General features: G+C 45.4%; 1 protein-coding gene across 1 annotated transcript in view; it reads right to left on the bottom strand.

Moving 5' to 3' along the window:
• LOC141126652 (cholecystokinin receptor-like) overlaps positions 1-15,370 on the bottom strand; it is a 78,516-nt gene extending 63,146 nt beyond the window's left edge. Inside the window, exon 1 of the mRNA XM_073612597.1 lies at positions 14,858-15,370. Coding sequence (XP_073468698.1) covers positions 14,858-15,038 — 181 coding nt within the window. The 5' untranslated portion in view covers positions 15,039-15,370. The remainder of the gene's footprint in view (positions 1-14,857) is intronic.
• Positions 15,371-17,269: the final 1,899 nt, after the last annotated feature.

Here is a 17,269-nt window from a genome sequence, read left to right as displayed (position 1 = left end):
ATACCAAAAAGTGTGGTTGTAAATGGGGAATATTCAGAACAAAGTCCTGAGTCAAGGTCCTGATTCCTCTATATCAGGGCCCAGGGGTGTCCAAACTTTTTTCAAAGAGGGCCAGATTTGATGAAGTGAACATGCATGAGGGCCAGACATTTTGCCTGACATTCTTTGAACCATTAAAATTCTGTCTAAGTGTGTTCGTTCAAGCACTAATACACTGCCCAACAAGAATTCTCTTGCATTTGTGGCTGTGTGTGGTGAAGAGATGAGCTTGGGCGTGTTATTTGGATATACCGTATTTATCGGCGTATAACATGCACCTTCACTTTAGGAGAGAACTTTAAGGAAACCAAATTAAATTAAAAAAAAAAATTGTGAAGCAAAGTAAGGGTCAGTACCATCAATGCAGCCTAATCAGTGCCCATCTGCAGCCTCACAAGTGTCATGAATGCAGCCTCACCATTGCCATGAATGCAGCCTCCTCACTGCCATGAATGCAGCCCCACCATTGCCATGAATGCAGCCCCATGATTGCCATGAATGCAGCCCCACCATTGCCATGAATGCAGCCCCACCATTGCCATGAATGCAGCCCCATGATTGCCATGAATGCAGCCTCACCATTGCCATGAATGCAGCCCCACCATTGCCATGAATGTAGCCTCACCATTTCCATAAATGCAGGACCCCTATTGCCATGAAACCATTGCCATGAATGCAGTACCCCCATTGCCATGAATGCAGCCTCACCACTGCCATGAATGCAACACCCCCATTGCCATGAATGCAGCCTCACCATTGCCATGAATGCAGCACCCCCTTGCCATGAATACAGCACCCCCATTGCCATGAATGCAGCCTCACCATTGCCATGAATGCAGCCCCACCATTGCCATGAATGCAACACCCCCATTGCCATGAATGCAGCCTCACCATTGCCATGAATGCAGCACCCCCCTTGCCATGAATGCAGCACCCCCATTGCCATGAATGCAGCTTCACCATTGCCTTAATGCAGCCCCACCATTGCCATGAATGCAGCCTCACCATTGCCATGAATGCAGCACCCCCATTGCCATGATGCAGCCTCACCATTGCCATGAATGCAGCACCCCCTTGCCATGAATGCAACACCCCCATTGCCATGAATGCAGCCTCACCATTGCCATGAATGCAGCACCCCCTTGCCATGAATACAGCACCCCCATTGCCATGAATGCAGCCTCACCATTGCCATGAATGCAGCACCCCCCTTGCCATGAATGCAGCACCCCCATTGCCATGAATGCAGCTTCACCATTGCCTTAATGCAGCCCCACCATTGCCATGAATGCAGCCTCACCATTGCCATGAATGCAGCACCCCCATTGCCATGATGCAGCCTCACCATTGCCATGAATGCAGCCCCACCATTGCCATGAATGCAGCACCCCCATTGCCATGACTGTCGCCCCAACATTGCCTAGAATGCAGCACCCCCATTGCCATGAATGCAGCCTCACCATTACCATGAATGCAGCACTCCCATTGCCATGAATTCAGTGTCACCATTGCCATGAATGAAGCCCAACCCTTGCCAGGAATGCAGCACCCCCATTGCCATGAATGCAATCCCATCATTGCCATTGTAGCGCTGGTAGATTTTCATCTACCGCTTATAGGTAAATTTAGTGGGTTATCTGTTTTATACAGTCAGATTTAGCCTCTGTTCCAGTTTGGCTGTGTTGCATGTAGTTTCACACTGTGCCTGTGGGTGTCGTTGTCGCCATGGGTCGGTGTTGGAAAGGCAACATTTATATGGCTGGACGTGTGTCATTTGCCCCGGGCTGCTAGGCCAGAGATTGGGCCTATCCCGGGGTTCTGCCAGCCAGAGAACCTGTCATGACCAGAGGTAGAAGGGAAGCTGTCGCCACTTAGGGACCAACCATCTTTACCAGGGACCGCAGTGAGTAACTGAAGCAAGTACCGGAGCAGTATTCTCACCGAACGGGCACGGTGGAGAATCAGGAAACTTCAGGTGGTGATCAAGTCAGGGACCCAACCAGCGGAGCTGATGCTTGCAGAGCAGCCTTGTGTGTCCAGCTAGGGACCGAGCTGGTCAGCAGGGGTGAAGCTTGAAGGTATCCGAAGTGCCAAGCTAGAGACCCAGCAGGGAAGCGTGGGTAACGCTTGAGGGAGCCTTGAGGAGCTCACAGGATTCAGAGTCAGTGAATGAGAGAGTCCAGTGAGAGATTATGAGCTCAAGGGGCTGAAGAACTACAAGTAGAAGTTGTAGTAAAGCTGAGAGAACTGTTACGTTTTACTTAGGAACTGTTAAATACTGTAGCCATAGGGGACAGCAAACCTGCACGTGCAGAAGTGGCACCTTACTGGGGCCTTTCCCTGTACGGCTGTGCGCCTATTGAAGTCTCGGAGTCTGCCTATTGAAATTGCAACTACTTAAGGGTGTCCTGGCCCTCACCCTCTTTCCCTTGCAAAATATAAAAGGAATGTTAAAAAAAATAAAACCTCTTTTTCATCCAAGAAGTGTCTGGCGCCCAATGACTTTTACCACCTTTGCACCCACCATGCCTCACAACCCACCACATATTGAAGGATGTCAGCTATCTTTGGCCTTGAAGGTTCCCATTAGACTGAAAGAGGTTAGCGATTCTGCTACAATTACTATATAGATTACTATACTATATTATTATTATATATATTGTTACTATATGGAATAATTATATTTTATTAGATATATTATTTTATATTATTACTTTATAGATTACTATAATAAATTACAATAATGATTACCATATTATGTTACATTATTACTATATGGATTATTTTATTATTACTGTATAGATTATTATATTATATTATATTATATTATATTATATTATATTATTATATATAATGTATGTATGGATAAATATATTATATTATTATTACTATATGGCTTGATTATATTATGATGGGATTATTATTATAGTAATATTATTACTGTAGTTATATTATTACTATATGGATTACAATATTATTTATATATGGATTATTATATTGTATTACATTAATATATATATATATATATATATATATATATATATATATATATATATATATATATATATATATCATTATACTATATATTATTATATTATGTTAAATATTATATTTAAGATTATTACTATACTGATTATTGAATTATTATATTACTATAGGATTGTATTACTATAGGATTGTTATATTATTACATTATTATTATATAGATTATTATATTATTATTATACGCCGTTACTATATAGAGTAATTATATTATATTAGGATTATTATTTTATATTATTACTATATGGATTACTATATTTTTTATATACTATTATTACATTATTAAAAAAAAAAAAAAAAAAAAATATATATATATATATATATATATATATATATATATATATATATATATATATATATAATAATCATATATAATAATTGTATTATTATATTATATATTATTACTATATGGAGTATTATATTATATTACATTTTAACAGATTATTAGGTGAATATATTTATACTATGTTTGGTTTGTTTTGTGCCACACCACATTCTATTATGTATTCTTTCTCTTTATATCCTTATTATACCTTTATGTATTTTTATGGTAGAATAAGAACTGCATGACATTTCATGTTAACTATTGTCAATGTTCTTCCTCCCTGTCTGTACAGTTATTTGAATTTATGTGCAATATAAATACATATATCCTCTATATTCATCCTCTCCGCTTCCCTTTTATTTGCCCCCCCCCCTTTTTTTTTTTGCTTTGTTTAGAATTACGTGTTGCGTTCATACTTTGCGTGCATTTCTGCATTTTACAAATGTGAACACAAAGAATTCTGTACTTCTTTGGATTCATTAGGCCTCTTGGGCACCTGTGGTCTGTATGATGTAAATTGCAGGTGCCCGGGAGCCACAGGGGCTGCATACAGCCAAAGAAATCAGTAGTTATACGCGGGGTATATTCCAGCACTTGTATATACAAACACATGAGTATGTATGTACGCACCAAAATTCAGATGGCCTACACCCGGGGTGGTACGTCCGTACGCATGCGCATATTTACGCAAGTATCAGCTTATAGAGTGCCTTGAAAAAGTATTCATACCCCTTGAAATGTTCCACATTTTGTCATCTTACAACCAAAAACGTAAATGTATTTTATTGGGATTTTATGTGATAGATCAACAAAAAGTGGCTCATAATTGTGAAGTGGAAGGAAAATGATAAATGGTTTTCCATTTTTGTTTTACAAATAAATCTGTGAAAAGTGTGGGGGGTACATTTGTACAGCGCCCCCCGGAGTCAATACTTTGTAGAACCGCCTTTCTCTACAATTACAGCTGCAAGTCTTTTTGGGGATGTCTCTACCAGCTTTGCACATCTAGAGAGGGACATTTTTGCCCATTCTTCTTCTTTGCAAAATAGCTCAAGTTCTGTCAGATTGGATGGAGAGCGTCTGTGAACAGCAATTTTCAAGTCTTGCCACAGATTCTCAATTGGATTTAGGTCTGGACTGTGACTGGGCCATTCTAACACATGAATATACTTTGATCTAAACCATTCCATTGTAGCTCTGGCTGGATGTTTCGGGTCGTTGTCCTGCTGGAAGGTGAACCTCCACCCCAGTCTTAAGTCTTTTGCAGACTCTTAACAGGTTTTCTTCTAAGATTGTCCTGTATTTGGCTCCATCCATCTTCCCATCAACTCTGACCAGCTTCCCTGTCCCTGCTGAAGAAAAGCTTTCCCACAACATGATGCTGCCACCACCATGTTTCACAGTGGGGATGGTGTGTTCAGGGTGATGTGCAGTGGTGGTTTCCGCCACACATAGCGTTTTGCTTTTAAGCCAAAAAGTTCAATTTTGGTCTCATCTGACCAGAGCACCTTCTTCCACATGTTTGCTGTGTCCCCCACATGGCTTCTCACAAACTGCAAACAGGACTTCTTATGACTTTCTTTCACCAATGTCTTTCTTCTTGTCACTCTTCCATAAAGGTCAGATTTGTGGAGAGCAAAACTAATAGTTATCCTGAGGACAGATTCTCCCACCTGAGCTGTGGATCTCTGCAGCTCCTCCAGAGTTACCATGAACCCTTGGCTCTTCTCTGATGAATGTTCTCCTTGCCCGGCCGGTCAGTTTAGGTGGACGGCCATGTCTTGGTAGGTTTGTAGTTGTCCCATACTCTTTCCATTTTTAGATGATGGATTGAACAGAGCTCCGTGAGATGTTCAAAGCTTGGGATATTTTTTTATAACCTAATCCTGCTTTATACTTCTCCACAACTTTAACCCTGACCTGTCTGGTGTGTTCCTTGGCCTTCATGATGCTGTTTGTGTACTAAGGTTCTCTAACAAACATCTGAGGGCTTCACAGAATAGCTGTATTTATACTGAGATTAAATGACCCACAGGTGGACTCTATTTACTAATTAGGTGACTTCTGAAGGCAATTGGTTCCACTAGATTCTAGTTAGAGGTATCAGAGTAAAGGGGGCTGAATACAAATGTCCCCCCACACTTTATAGATATTTATTTGTAAAAAATGTTAAAAAACCATTTATCATTTTCCTTCCACTTCACAATTATGTGCCACTTTGTGTTGGTCTATCACATAAAATCCCAATAAAATACATTGATGTTTCTGGTTGTAACATGACAAAATGTGGAAAATTTCAAGCGTATGAATACTTTTTCAGGGCACTGTATATCTGCGTACAGCTATTAATTGCTACTGCGGCATCTGTGTCTCATGGGTAAAGAAATATGGCCAAATGTATCATTGTGTGGCCCCCAGGTGCCCCTTTTTTCTTGTGCTTTTATTCCCCCCCCCCTCATGGGTGAACGGAGCCGTCATGCACACACAGCAGAGGTGACTCCTGATATCCGTCCTTCACCTCCCTCCACTGAGTCTGATTGATAGCTGTATTCACCCATAGAGATGAATGGAGCTGCTCACTGGTGCAGCCCAGGAAGGGCAGAGGGGTGAGTCCTGGGTGCACACCGGAGAGAAAAGCAGTAGACAATGGGAATCCTTTAGCTGCGAACATCTCATCGAAATCCCCTCCCCCGCCAATTGTCAACAGACTTTTGAAGTGTATGTTTCTTGTGCCATGAAATCTCCATTCCTGTCTGCTAACAGTGAGCAATAAACCAATGCCGTCACATAGGGGTTTATCAGCACCCTTGTGATAGCAATAACACAAAAATGATAAAATAAATTTAAAAAAAAAACTTTTTTTTTTTTAAAAGCCCCCCCCCAACCCAAACAAATCCATACCTTGCTGTGTGCTCTGGTGGGCAGTCATGTTTGGAACAGGAAGGGGCCATCCCCAAACTGTTCCCACAAAGTTGGGAGCATGAAATTCTCCAAAATGTCTTGGTATGCTGACGCCTTAAGAGTTCCCTTCACTGGAACTAAGGGGCCAAACCCAACCCCTGAAAAACAACCCCACACCATAATCCCCCCTCCACCAAATGATTTGGACCAGTGCACAAAGCAAGGTCCATAAAGACATGGATGAGCGAGCTTGGGGTGGAGGAACTTTACTGGCCTGACCTCAACCCGATAGAACATCTTTGGGATGAATTTGAGCAGAGACCACATGCCAGGCCGTCTCGTCCAACATCAGTGCCTGACCTCACAAATGCTCTTCTGGAAGAATGGTCAAACATTCCCATAGACACCCTCCTAAACCTTGTGGACGGCCTTCCCAGAAGAGTTGAAGCTGTTATAGACAAGAAGGTCTGGCTCGCAGTCTCCGCTCTAATTCATCCCAAAGGTGTTCTATCGGGTTGAGGTCAGGACTCTGTGCAGGCCAGTCAAGTTCCTCCACCCCAAACTCGCTCATCCACGGACCTTGCTTTATTGGTGATGGTCAAACATTCCCATAGACACACTCCTAAACCTTGTGGACGGCCTTCCCAGAAGAGTTGAAGCTGTTATAGTTGCAAAGGGTGGGCCAACACAATATTGAACCCTACGGACTAAGACTGGGATGCCATTAAAGTTCATGTAAAGGCAGGCGTCCCAATACTTTTGGTAATATACTGTATCTTCATAGGGAAAGTATGGTTTGTAAAGTAGATTAAAACTACTAAAAACAGATGTTGGAAATGGAAATTTTTGACCAATGACTCCAATGAAGATTATTGATCCTCGATATCTGGTCATTTTTTTTGGATTGTTTCAGAAAACGGGATCTGGAAATGTATAGGGGAGAAAAGTCAAATAAAGGGTTCATGTTAAATTACAATGAGGGGTTTAACTTTATACTGAATATTAACAATTGGCATTACGTCTGCTTCAATTGTTCTTAATACAGCCGCTCCCTCTCCTCTGATTGTTCTAGATTGCTACTGGTGGGGTTCCCAATTTTATCCGAAATATGCCATAAAAATACCGGGAAATGCAATCAGAGCGTTCTTGGCTTCCAGTACCGCTTGTATAAGCCCCGCCTATTAACTGCAGCATGAGAAGGAGGTTGCACAGAATCCAGTGTAAAAGGCCAAGAGGCACTGTGAGAAGCCTGCTGAATCCAGTAGTAATAGAGTACAAGAGACCAAGGGTGTATTCAGAAGCCCACCTCCACCTTCCACATGGCTAGAAAAGCTTCTATGTCCTCCACCCCGGCACAGAGAAGCCCCTACAGTACTGCCAATGCTCTGCTTACTGCCTAGGGTCGCCCCTTTCATCATACCATCACTATACAGAGGACACATATGTAACCTGGTATATATAACCTGTAGCCTGCTGTATATATAGTGAGTGTGTCGCTGTTCCCAAGAGCTGACACTCGGACATGTCCCCTTCTGACTCTGCAGATCCCAGTATGTGTGCACACTGATGTGCAATAATGCCCTCCGGTGAGGGAGGCCGGCCTCATTAATGGTGAGATCTTCTACTGCAACTCCACAAATAGTCCAAATAATTCAGAGCGTGACGCACGCGCCGCTAATTGACTTTAAATTTTCAACGTAAATTTGCAGAAGGCCCAGGGACTCGTTTCTTATTAAAGAACATCCTCTATTACTTTAACCTCCCAGAGGGCAAATGAGCCTCCATTACCTCCATCTGCAGAAAGGGCAGAATAACCTTTATTACCTCCACTCCTCATCAACAGCCTTTATAAATTCCATCCCTAGAAGAGGAGTATAGAATCTTTTACCTCCACCCCTCTGACTAGTATAGCCTCTCTTACCTCCACCCCTCCGACTAGTATAGCCTCTCTTACCTCCAGCCTTCAAAGGGCAGTATAGTCTATATTAACTCCACCCCTCGGATTAGTATAGCCTCTATTACCTTCACTCCTCATCAACAGCCTTTATAAATTTCATAGAATCTATTACCTCCACCCTTCGGAGGGCAGTATAGTCTATATTACCTCCACGCTTCGGAGGGCAGTATAGCCTCTATTACCTCCACCCTTCAGAGAACAGTATAGCCTCTATTACCTCCACCCCTCTTAGGGTAGTATAGCCAATATTACCTCCACCCTTCGGAGGGCAGTATAGCCTTTTTTACCTCCACCCTTCAGAGGGCAGACTAGTCTCTATTACCTCCACCCCTATGAGGGTAATATAGCCTCTATTACCTCCACCCCTATGAGGGTAATATAGCCTCTATTACCTTCACCCCTATGAGGGTAATATAGCCTCAATTACCTCCACCCCTATGAGGGTAATATAGCCTCTATTACCTCCATCCCTTTGAAGGCACTATAGCCTCTAATACCTCCACCCCTATGAGGTCACTATAGCCTCTATTACCTCCATCCCTCTCCGGGTTGTATAGCCTCTATTACCTCCACCTCTCTGAGGACAGTATAGCCTCTATTACCTCCACCTCTCTGAGGACAGTATAGCCTCTATGACTTTAACCCCTCTGAGAGCAGTATAGCCTCTATGACCTCCACCTCTCTCAGGGGAGTATAGTCTCTATTACCTCCACCTTTTTAAGTAGCAGAAAAGCCTCTATCGCCTCCACACCTCTAAGATGCTTAACAACATGCATTATGTCCACAAAGACGCTTCTCTTACTTCCAAGCCCCCTTGAACAGCCTCTATAACTTCCACCAGCCTCCATTACCTCCACCTGTATAAAGAGTCTCTTTTTTTGCCATTTTACCCCTTCTATTGACAGAAGAGTCCTTATTACCCTCCCTTGTAGACACAGCAAAGAAACCTCTATTACTTCCATCGGTAGAAAAGGGTAGAAGAGTCTCTGTTCCTTCCCTTGTAGAAAGGGCACAGAAGCCCCCAACCCATTTAGAGGCTGAGGAACGTCTATTACCTCCTCCTGTGGAATAAGCAGACTACCCATCATTACCGACCCATTTAGAGGCTGAGGAACATCTATTACCTCCTCCGGTGGAATCATCACTTCCACCTCTCACAGGGGTAGAAAAGCCTCCATTTCCTCCAACACCTTAATGGCACAGAGAAGCCCCTATTACCACCACTTATCGGAGGTGCAGAAGAGCTTATTTTACCCTCACCCCATTGTGAGAACAGCCTCTATTACCCCTCCTGTAGAGGAGACCCTATTATCCTCCTTATATATGGGGTAGAGGAGCCTCTATGAACCCCACATTTAGAAGTGGCAGAGAAACCTCTAGTCTCCTAACTTGTATAAGTGGCTGGGGAACCTCTATTATGCTCACCTGTAGAAGGGGCAGAGGAGGCTCTATTACCCCCATCCCCCTGAGTGAGAGCAGCCTCTATTACCCCCACCACTATAAAGAACATAGAAGTGAGAAGTGAACAATCTCTATTATTCTCACCTACAGAGGCTATAAGGGAACCTCCATTTCATGTACCCAATGGGGGCCAAAACAGCCTGTTTTATCCCCCCACCCAGAAGAGCCTGCACCACCTCCAGCAGCAACCTCTTTCACTGGAACTCCTTTGAGGGACAGAATAGCCTCAATTTCCCCCATTACTTTTTACCTCCACCTCTCCGAGTGGTAGAACATCCCCAGTATCTCCTTAACTAAAAGTAGTGCAATTGCCTCCATAACCTCTACATCTCTGGGGGACAGAAGAGACTCTATTACCTTCCCCTGTAGAAGGACAGTGAAGCCTCAATTACTTCTGCCTGTAGAAGAGCCTCTATTACCACCACTTGGAAGAACAGAACACCCTCTACTACCTTCACCGGCAGAAAAAGAAAAGGAGCCTCTATTATTTCCCCACCTGTAGAAGTGGCAGAGGAACATTTATTACCTCCACCCCACTGAGGGGCAAAAGAGCCTCTATTACCTCCACTTCACAGGGGGCAAAGAGCCTTTATTACTTCCACCCCACTGAATGGCAAAACATCCTCTATTACCTCCACCCCACTGAGGGAATAACATCCATTATTGCCTCTACTTGTAGAAGGGATAGAGAAGCTTGTATTACCTCTACTGGTAGGAAATGCATAATAATCATGATTACCTTTTCCCGTAGAAGAGGCAAAGAAGCCCCTACTTAACTCACCCCCATGAGGGAACAGAAAAGCCTCTATTACCTCCACTCCATTAAAGGACAGAACAGCCACTATTATCCCCACCCCATGGAGAGACACAGCAGCTTCTACTACCTTCATCCATAGAAGGGACAGAGGAGCCTCTATTTTCCCCACCTGCAGGAGCTTCTATTTTCTCTGCATCAATAAGGATCAAAACAGTCCCTATCACCTCCACCCCACAAAGGGACAGAAAAGCCACTTTTACTTCCACCTGAAAAAGAAGCAGAACAGCCTCTATTACCACCACCCCATGTAGGGAAAACAGCCTCTATCACCACCGCCCCATGTGGGGAAAACAGCCTCTATTACCACCACCCCATGGAGGGACAGAACAGCCTCTATTACCACCATCCCATGGAGGGACAGAACACCTCTATTACCACCACCTCATGGAGGGAGAACAGCCTCTATTACCACCACCCCATGGAGGGACAGAACAGCTTCTCTTACCACCATCCCTTGAAGGGACAGAACAGCCTCTATTACCACCACCCCATGGAGGGAGAACAGCCTCTATTACCACCACCCCATGTGGGGAAAACAGCCTCTATTACCACCGCCCCATGTGGGGAAAACAGCCTCTATTACCACCACCCCATGTAGGGAGAACAGCCTCTATTACCACCACCCCATGGAGGGACAGAACAGCCTCTATTACCACCACCCCATGGAGGGACAGAACAGCCTCTATTACCACCACCCCATGGAGGGAGAACAGCCTCTATTACCACCACCCCATGGAGGGACAGAACAGCCTCTATTACCACCACCCCATGGAGGGAGAACAGCCTCTATTACCAACACCCCATGGAGGGAGAACAGCCTCTATTACCACCACCCCATGAAGGGACAGAACAGCCTCTATTACCACTACCCCATGTAGGAAGAACAGCCTCTATTACCACCACCCCATGGAGGGACAGAACAGCCTCTCTTACCACCATCCCTTGAAGGGACAGAACAGCCTCTATTACCACCACCCTATGTAGGGAGAACAGCCTCTATTACCACCACCCCAGGGAGGGAGAACAGCCTCTATTACCACCACCCCATGGAGGGACAGAACAGCCTCTATTACCACCACCACAGGGAGGAAGAACAGCCTCTATTACCACCACCCCATGGAGGGACAGAACAGCCTCTATTACCACCACCCCATGGAGGGAGAACAGCCTCTATTACCACCAACCCATGAAGGGACAGAACAGCCTCTATTACCACTACCCTATGTAGGGAGAACAGCCTCTCTTACCACCACCCCAGGGAGGCACAGAACAGCCTCTATTATCACCACCCCATGGAGGGACAGAACAGCCTCTATTACCACCACCCCATGGAGGGAGAACAGCCTCTATTACCACCACCCTATGGAGGGACAGAACAGCCTCTATTACCACCACACCATGGAGGGGCAGAACAGCTTCTATTACCACCACCCTATGGAGGGACAGAACAGCCTCTATTACCACCACCCCAGGGAGGGACAGAACAGCCTTTATTACCACCACCCCATGGAGGGACAGAACAGCCTCTATTATCACTACCCCATGGAGGGACAGAACAGCCTCTATTACCACTGCCCCATGGAGGGAGAGAACAGCCTCAAATACCACCACCTGATGGAGGGACAAAACAGCCTCTATTACCAGAGGTAAAGAAGCCTCTATTTTTCCCACCTTATGTGGGAGCAGAACAACCTCTATTGCTTCTACCTTATTAACGGACAGACCGGCCTCTATTACCTCTACCCTGCGGAGAGATAGGACAGCCTCTACTACCTGTAGAAAGGACAGAACAGTCTCTATTACCAACAGGAGGGGCAGGACAGCCTCTATTACCCATAAAATATACACAACAGCCTTTTATTACCATTAGAAGAGACAGAGAAGCCTCTATTACCCATAGAAGTGGCAGAACAGCATCTATTACCCATAGAAAAGATAGAACAGCCTTTTATTACCAGTAGAAGGGACAGAACAGCCTCTATTGCTTCCACCTTATTGAGGAACAGACCACCCTCTATTCCCTTTACCCCAACAAGGGACAGAACAGCCTCTATTACCTGTAGAAGGGGCAGAACCGCCTCTATTACCCATAGAACAGACAGAACAGCCTCTATTACCCATAGAACAGACAGAACAGCCTCTATTACCCATAGAATAGACAATAGCCTTCATTATCAGTAGAAGGGACAGAAAAGCCTCTACTACCTGTAGAAGAGACAGAACAGACTCTATTGATCATCATTCACAGAAGAGGCAGAACAGCCTCTATTGCTTCCACCTTATTGAGGGACCCTCTATTACCTCTACCCCGTGAAGGGCAGAACAGTCTCTTCTACTTGCAGAAGATACAGAACAGCCTCTTTTAATCAAAGAAGGGACAGATCAGCCTCTATTAATCATAGAAGAGACAGAACAGCCTCTATTACCCATAGAAGAGGTAGAACAGCCTTGATTGCTTCCACCTTATTGTGGGACAGACCACCCTCTATTACCTCTACCCCATTGAGAGAACAGCCTCTATTACCTGTGGAAAGGACAGAACAGTCTTTATTACCCATAGAAGAGGTAGAACAGCCTCTATTACCTGTAGAGGGGGCAGCACAGCCTCTATTACCCATAGAAGAGACAGAACAGCCTCTATTACCCGTAGAAGGGGCAGAACAGCCTCTATTACCCGTAGAAGAGACAGAACAGCCTCTATTACCCGTAGAAGGGACAGAACAGCCTCTATTACCCGTAGAAGGGACAGAACAGCCTCTATTACCTATAGAAGGGGCTGAACAGCCTCCATTACCCGTAGAAGAGGCAGAACAACCTCAATTACCCATAGAAGGGGCAGAACAGCCTCTATTACCTGTAGAAGGGACAGAACAGCCTCTATTGCCCGTAGAAGGGGCAGAACAGCCTCTATTACCTGCAGAAGGGGTAGAACAGCCTCTGTTACCCGTAGAAGGGGCAGAACAGCCTCTATTACCCATAGAAGAGACAGAACAGCCTCTATTGCCCATAGAAGGAGCACAACCACCTCTATTACCCGTAGAAGGGGCAGAACAGCCTCTATTACCTGTAGAAGGGGCAGAACAGCCTCTATTACCCGTAGAAGGGACAGAACAGCCTCTACTACCCATAGAACGGGCAGACAGGTTCTATTACCCTTAGAGGGGCAGAACAGCCTCTATTACCCATAGAAGAGACAGAACTGCCTCTATTACCCGTAGAAGGGGCAGAAGAGCCTTTATTACCCGTAGAAGGGGCAGAACAGCCCCTATTACCCGTAGAAGGGACAAAACAGCCTCCATTACCCGTAGAAGGGCAGAACAGCCTCCATTACCCGTAGAAGGGCAGAACAGCCTCTTTTACCCATAGAAGAGGCAGAACAGCCTAAATTACCCATAGAAGGGGCAGAACAGCCTCTATTACCTGTAGAAGGGACAGAACAGCCTCTATTGCCCGTAGAAGGGGCAGAACAGCCTCTATTACCTGCAGAAGGGGTAGAACAGCCTCTGTTTCCCATAGAAGGGGCAGAACAGCCTCTATTACCCATAGAAGAGACAGAACAGCCTCTATTGCCCATAGAAGGAGCAGAACAGCCTCTATTACCTGTAGAAGGGGCAGAACAGCCTCTATTACCTGTAGAAGGGGCAGAACAGCCTCTATTACCCGTAGAAGGGACAGAACAGCCTCTACTACCCATAGAACGGGCAGACAGGTTCTATTACCCTTAGAGGGGCAGAACAGCCTCTATTACCCATAGAAGAGACAGAACTGCCTCTATTACCCGTAGAAGGGGCAGAAGAGCCTTTATTACCCGTAGAAGGGGCAGAACAGCCCCTATTACCCGTAGAAGGGACAAAACAGCCTCCATTACCCGTAGAAGGGCAGAACAGCCTCCATTACCCGTAGAAGGGCAGAACAGCCTCTTTTACCCATAGAAGAGGCAGAACAGCCTCAATTACCCATAGAAGGGGCAGAACAGCCTCTATTACCTGTAGAAGGGACAGAACAGCCTCTATTGCCCGTAGAAGGGGCAGAACAGCCTCTATTACCTGCAGAAGGGGTAGAACAGCCTCTGTTACCCATAGAAGGGGCAGAACAGCCTCTATTACCCATAGAAGAGACAGAACAGCCTCTATTGCCCATAGAAGGAGCAGAACAGCCTCTATTACCTGTAGAAGGGGCAGAACAGCCTCTATTACCTGTAGAAGGGGCAGAACAGCCTCTATTACCCGTAGAAGGGACAAAACAGCCTCCATTACCCGTAGAAGGGCAGAACAGCCTCCATTACCCGTAGAAGTTGCAGTAGAGCCTCCCTTACCTGTGACGGAGACATTCGGCACTTTCCTGCGAAGTTCGCAGCTGAAGTTAAATCCCTGCAGGCCACCTGTGAGATTGCCGGTGACATTGCCGGTGAGGTTGAGGCTGGATATTCTTCCCAGCAGGTTTTGCCGGCAGAGCAGCTCTTGCAGAAAAGTGGCGTTGGCCCCCATCCGGTCCATCCTTTCCGGGTCCAGGCTCTCTGGAAAGCTGTTGCTGGGAATCCAGATGGGCAGCGCTCGCTTCCAGCCTATACGTTTGTGAGGCTCATTCCCTCCCGGGCTGCGGCGCCCCCAAGTACTTTTCTCCTCTTTAATGCTCTGCTTCTGGTGTCACTTTGCTGTCACTTTGTCCCCATCACCCAGCCAGCAGCAGGTAGCTCCTGCTGCAAGTGCCACATGTGGAGATCAGCCACAGACTGGGCTGTGCTCTATGTGTGTGTGTGTGTATATGGGCAGGGAATGGGACTGATAACCATTGCATATTCCTTCACATTCATGCACAAATAAAAGGATGCAGCGCAACCTCCTGCAGCACCGCAGCTCCCTCCTCTGGCTAAACTCTGGAACTGCGCCTGCCCTCCGCTGTCAGTGAAAAGCTCTCTAATTGAGTTACGCAATGACAGGAGTTACAATGGCATTGTTGTCTGACCCCTGTCAGCAGCACAGATTGACGGCTCTGATTGCATTTCTTAAAGGGGGGGGGATTAGGACACAATTAGGATTAACCTGTCTGCCGGTACAGGAAATTGCAGCACTTTGATGAGTGCATTGCTCAGCAGTTTTCATCAGTGAGGCATTAACTTATGGGGGGGGGTGTCAGCAAAAAGGCCCCCCCGACGCAAGCTACACCAATCAGGTGCGACCATTCACTGCGAAAGGGTGCAGCATATCACATCTCATTAATATCATTTATAAGCATCTCATTATAATATACTCCATGACGATTGTAAATATTGTAATTATATTTCATAGAACTATATATTATAAGTAAATATTGAATTATAATTTTTTTTTTAAATTATAAATATTGAATTGTAATTATATTATATTTATTATAAATATATATACACAGTGTCTTGAAAAAGTATTCATACCCCTTGAAATGTTCTACATTTTGTCATGTTACAACTAGGGATGAGCTTCGAGTTCGAGTCGAACTCATGTTCGACTCGAACATTGGCTGTTCGCAAGTTCACCGAACAGCGAACAATTTGGAGTGTTCGCGGCAAATTCGAATGCCGCGGAACATCCTTTAAAAGTCTATGGGAGAAATCAAAAGTGCTAATTTTAAAGGCTAATATGCAAATTATTGTCATAAAAAGTGTTTGGGGACCCGGGTCCTGCCCCAGGGGACATGGATCAATGCAAAAAAAAAAGTTTTAAAAACGGCCGTTTTTTCCAGGAGCAGTGATTTTAATAATGCTTAAAGTCAAACAATAAAAGTGTAATATCCCTTTAAATTTCGTAGCTAGGGGGGTGTCTATAGTATGCCTGTAAAGGGGCGCATGTCTCCCGTGTTTAGAACAGTCTGACAGCAAAATGACATTTTGAAGGAAAAAACCCATTTAAAACTACCCGCGGCTATTGCATTGACGACAATACACATAGAAGTTCATTGATAAAAACGGCATGGGAATTCCCCACAGGGGAACCCCGAACCAAAATTAAAAAAAAAAAAATGACGTGGGAGTCCCCCTAAATTCAATACCAGGCCCTTCAGGTCTGGTATGGATATTAAGGGGAACCCCGGCCAAAATTTTTAAAAAAATGACGTGGGGTTCCCCCTAAATTCCATACCAGACCCTTATCCGAGCACGCAACCTGGCAGGCTGCAGGAAAAGAGGGGGGGACAAGAGTGCGGCCCCCCCACCTCCTGAACCGTACCAGGCCACATGCCCTCAACATTGGGAGGGTGCTTTGGGGTAGCCCCCCAAAACACCTTGTCCGCATGTTGATGAGGACAAGGGCCTCATCCCCACAACCCTGGCCGGTGGTTGTGGGGGTCTGCGGGCGGGGGGCTTATCGGAATCTGGAAGCCCCCTTTAACAAGGGGACCCCCAGACCCCGGCCCCCCCCCCTGTGTGTAATGGTAAGGGGGTACTTACCCCTACCATTTCACTAAAAAACTGTCAAAAATGTTAAAAATGACAAGAGACAGTTTTTGACAATTCCTTTATTTAAATGCTTCATCTTTCTTCTATCTTCCTTCATCTTCTTCTTCTGGTTCTTCTGGCTCTTCTGGTTCTTCCTCCGGCGTTCTCGTCCAGCTTTTGCTCCGCGGCGTCTTCTATATTCTTCTCCTCGGGCCGCTCCACACCCATGGCATGGGGGGAGGCTCCCGCTCTTCTCTTCCTCTCTTCTTAATTTTCTTCTCCGGGCCGCTCCGCACCCATGCTGGCATGGAGGGAGGC

This window comes from Aquarana catesbeiana, linkage group LG02 (assembly GCF_042186555.1).
Source record: "Aquarana catesbeiana isolate 2022-GZ linkage group LG02, ASM4218655v1, whole genome shotgun sequence".
Classification (NCBI taxonomy): Eukaryota; Metazoa; Chordata; class Amphibia; order Anura; family Ranidae; genus Aquarana; species Aquarana catesbeiana.
This window is presented reverse-complemented; position numbering and strand designations above follow the sequence as displayed.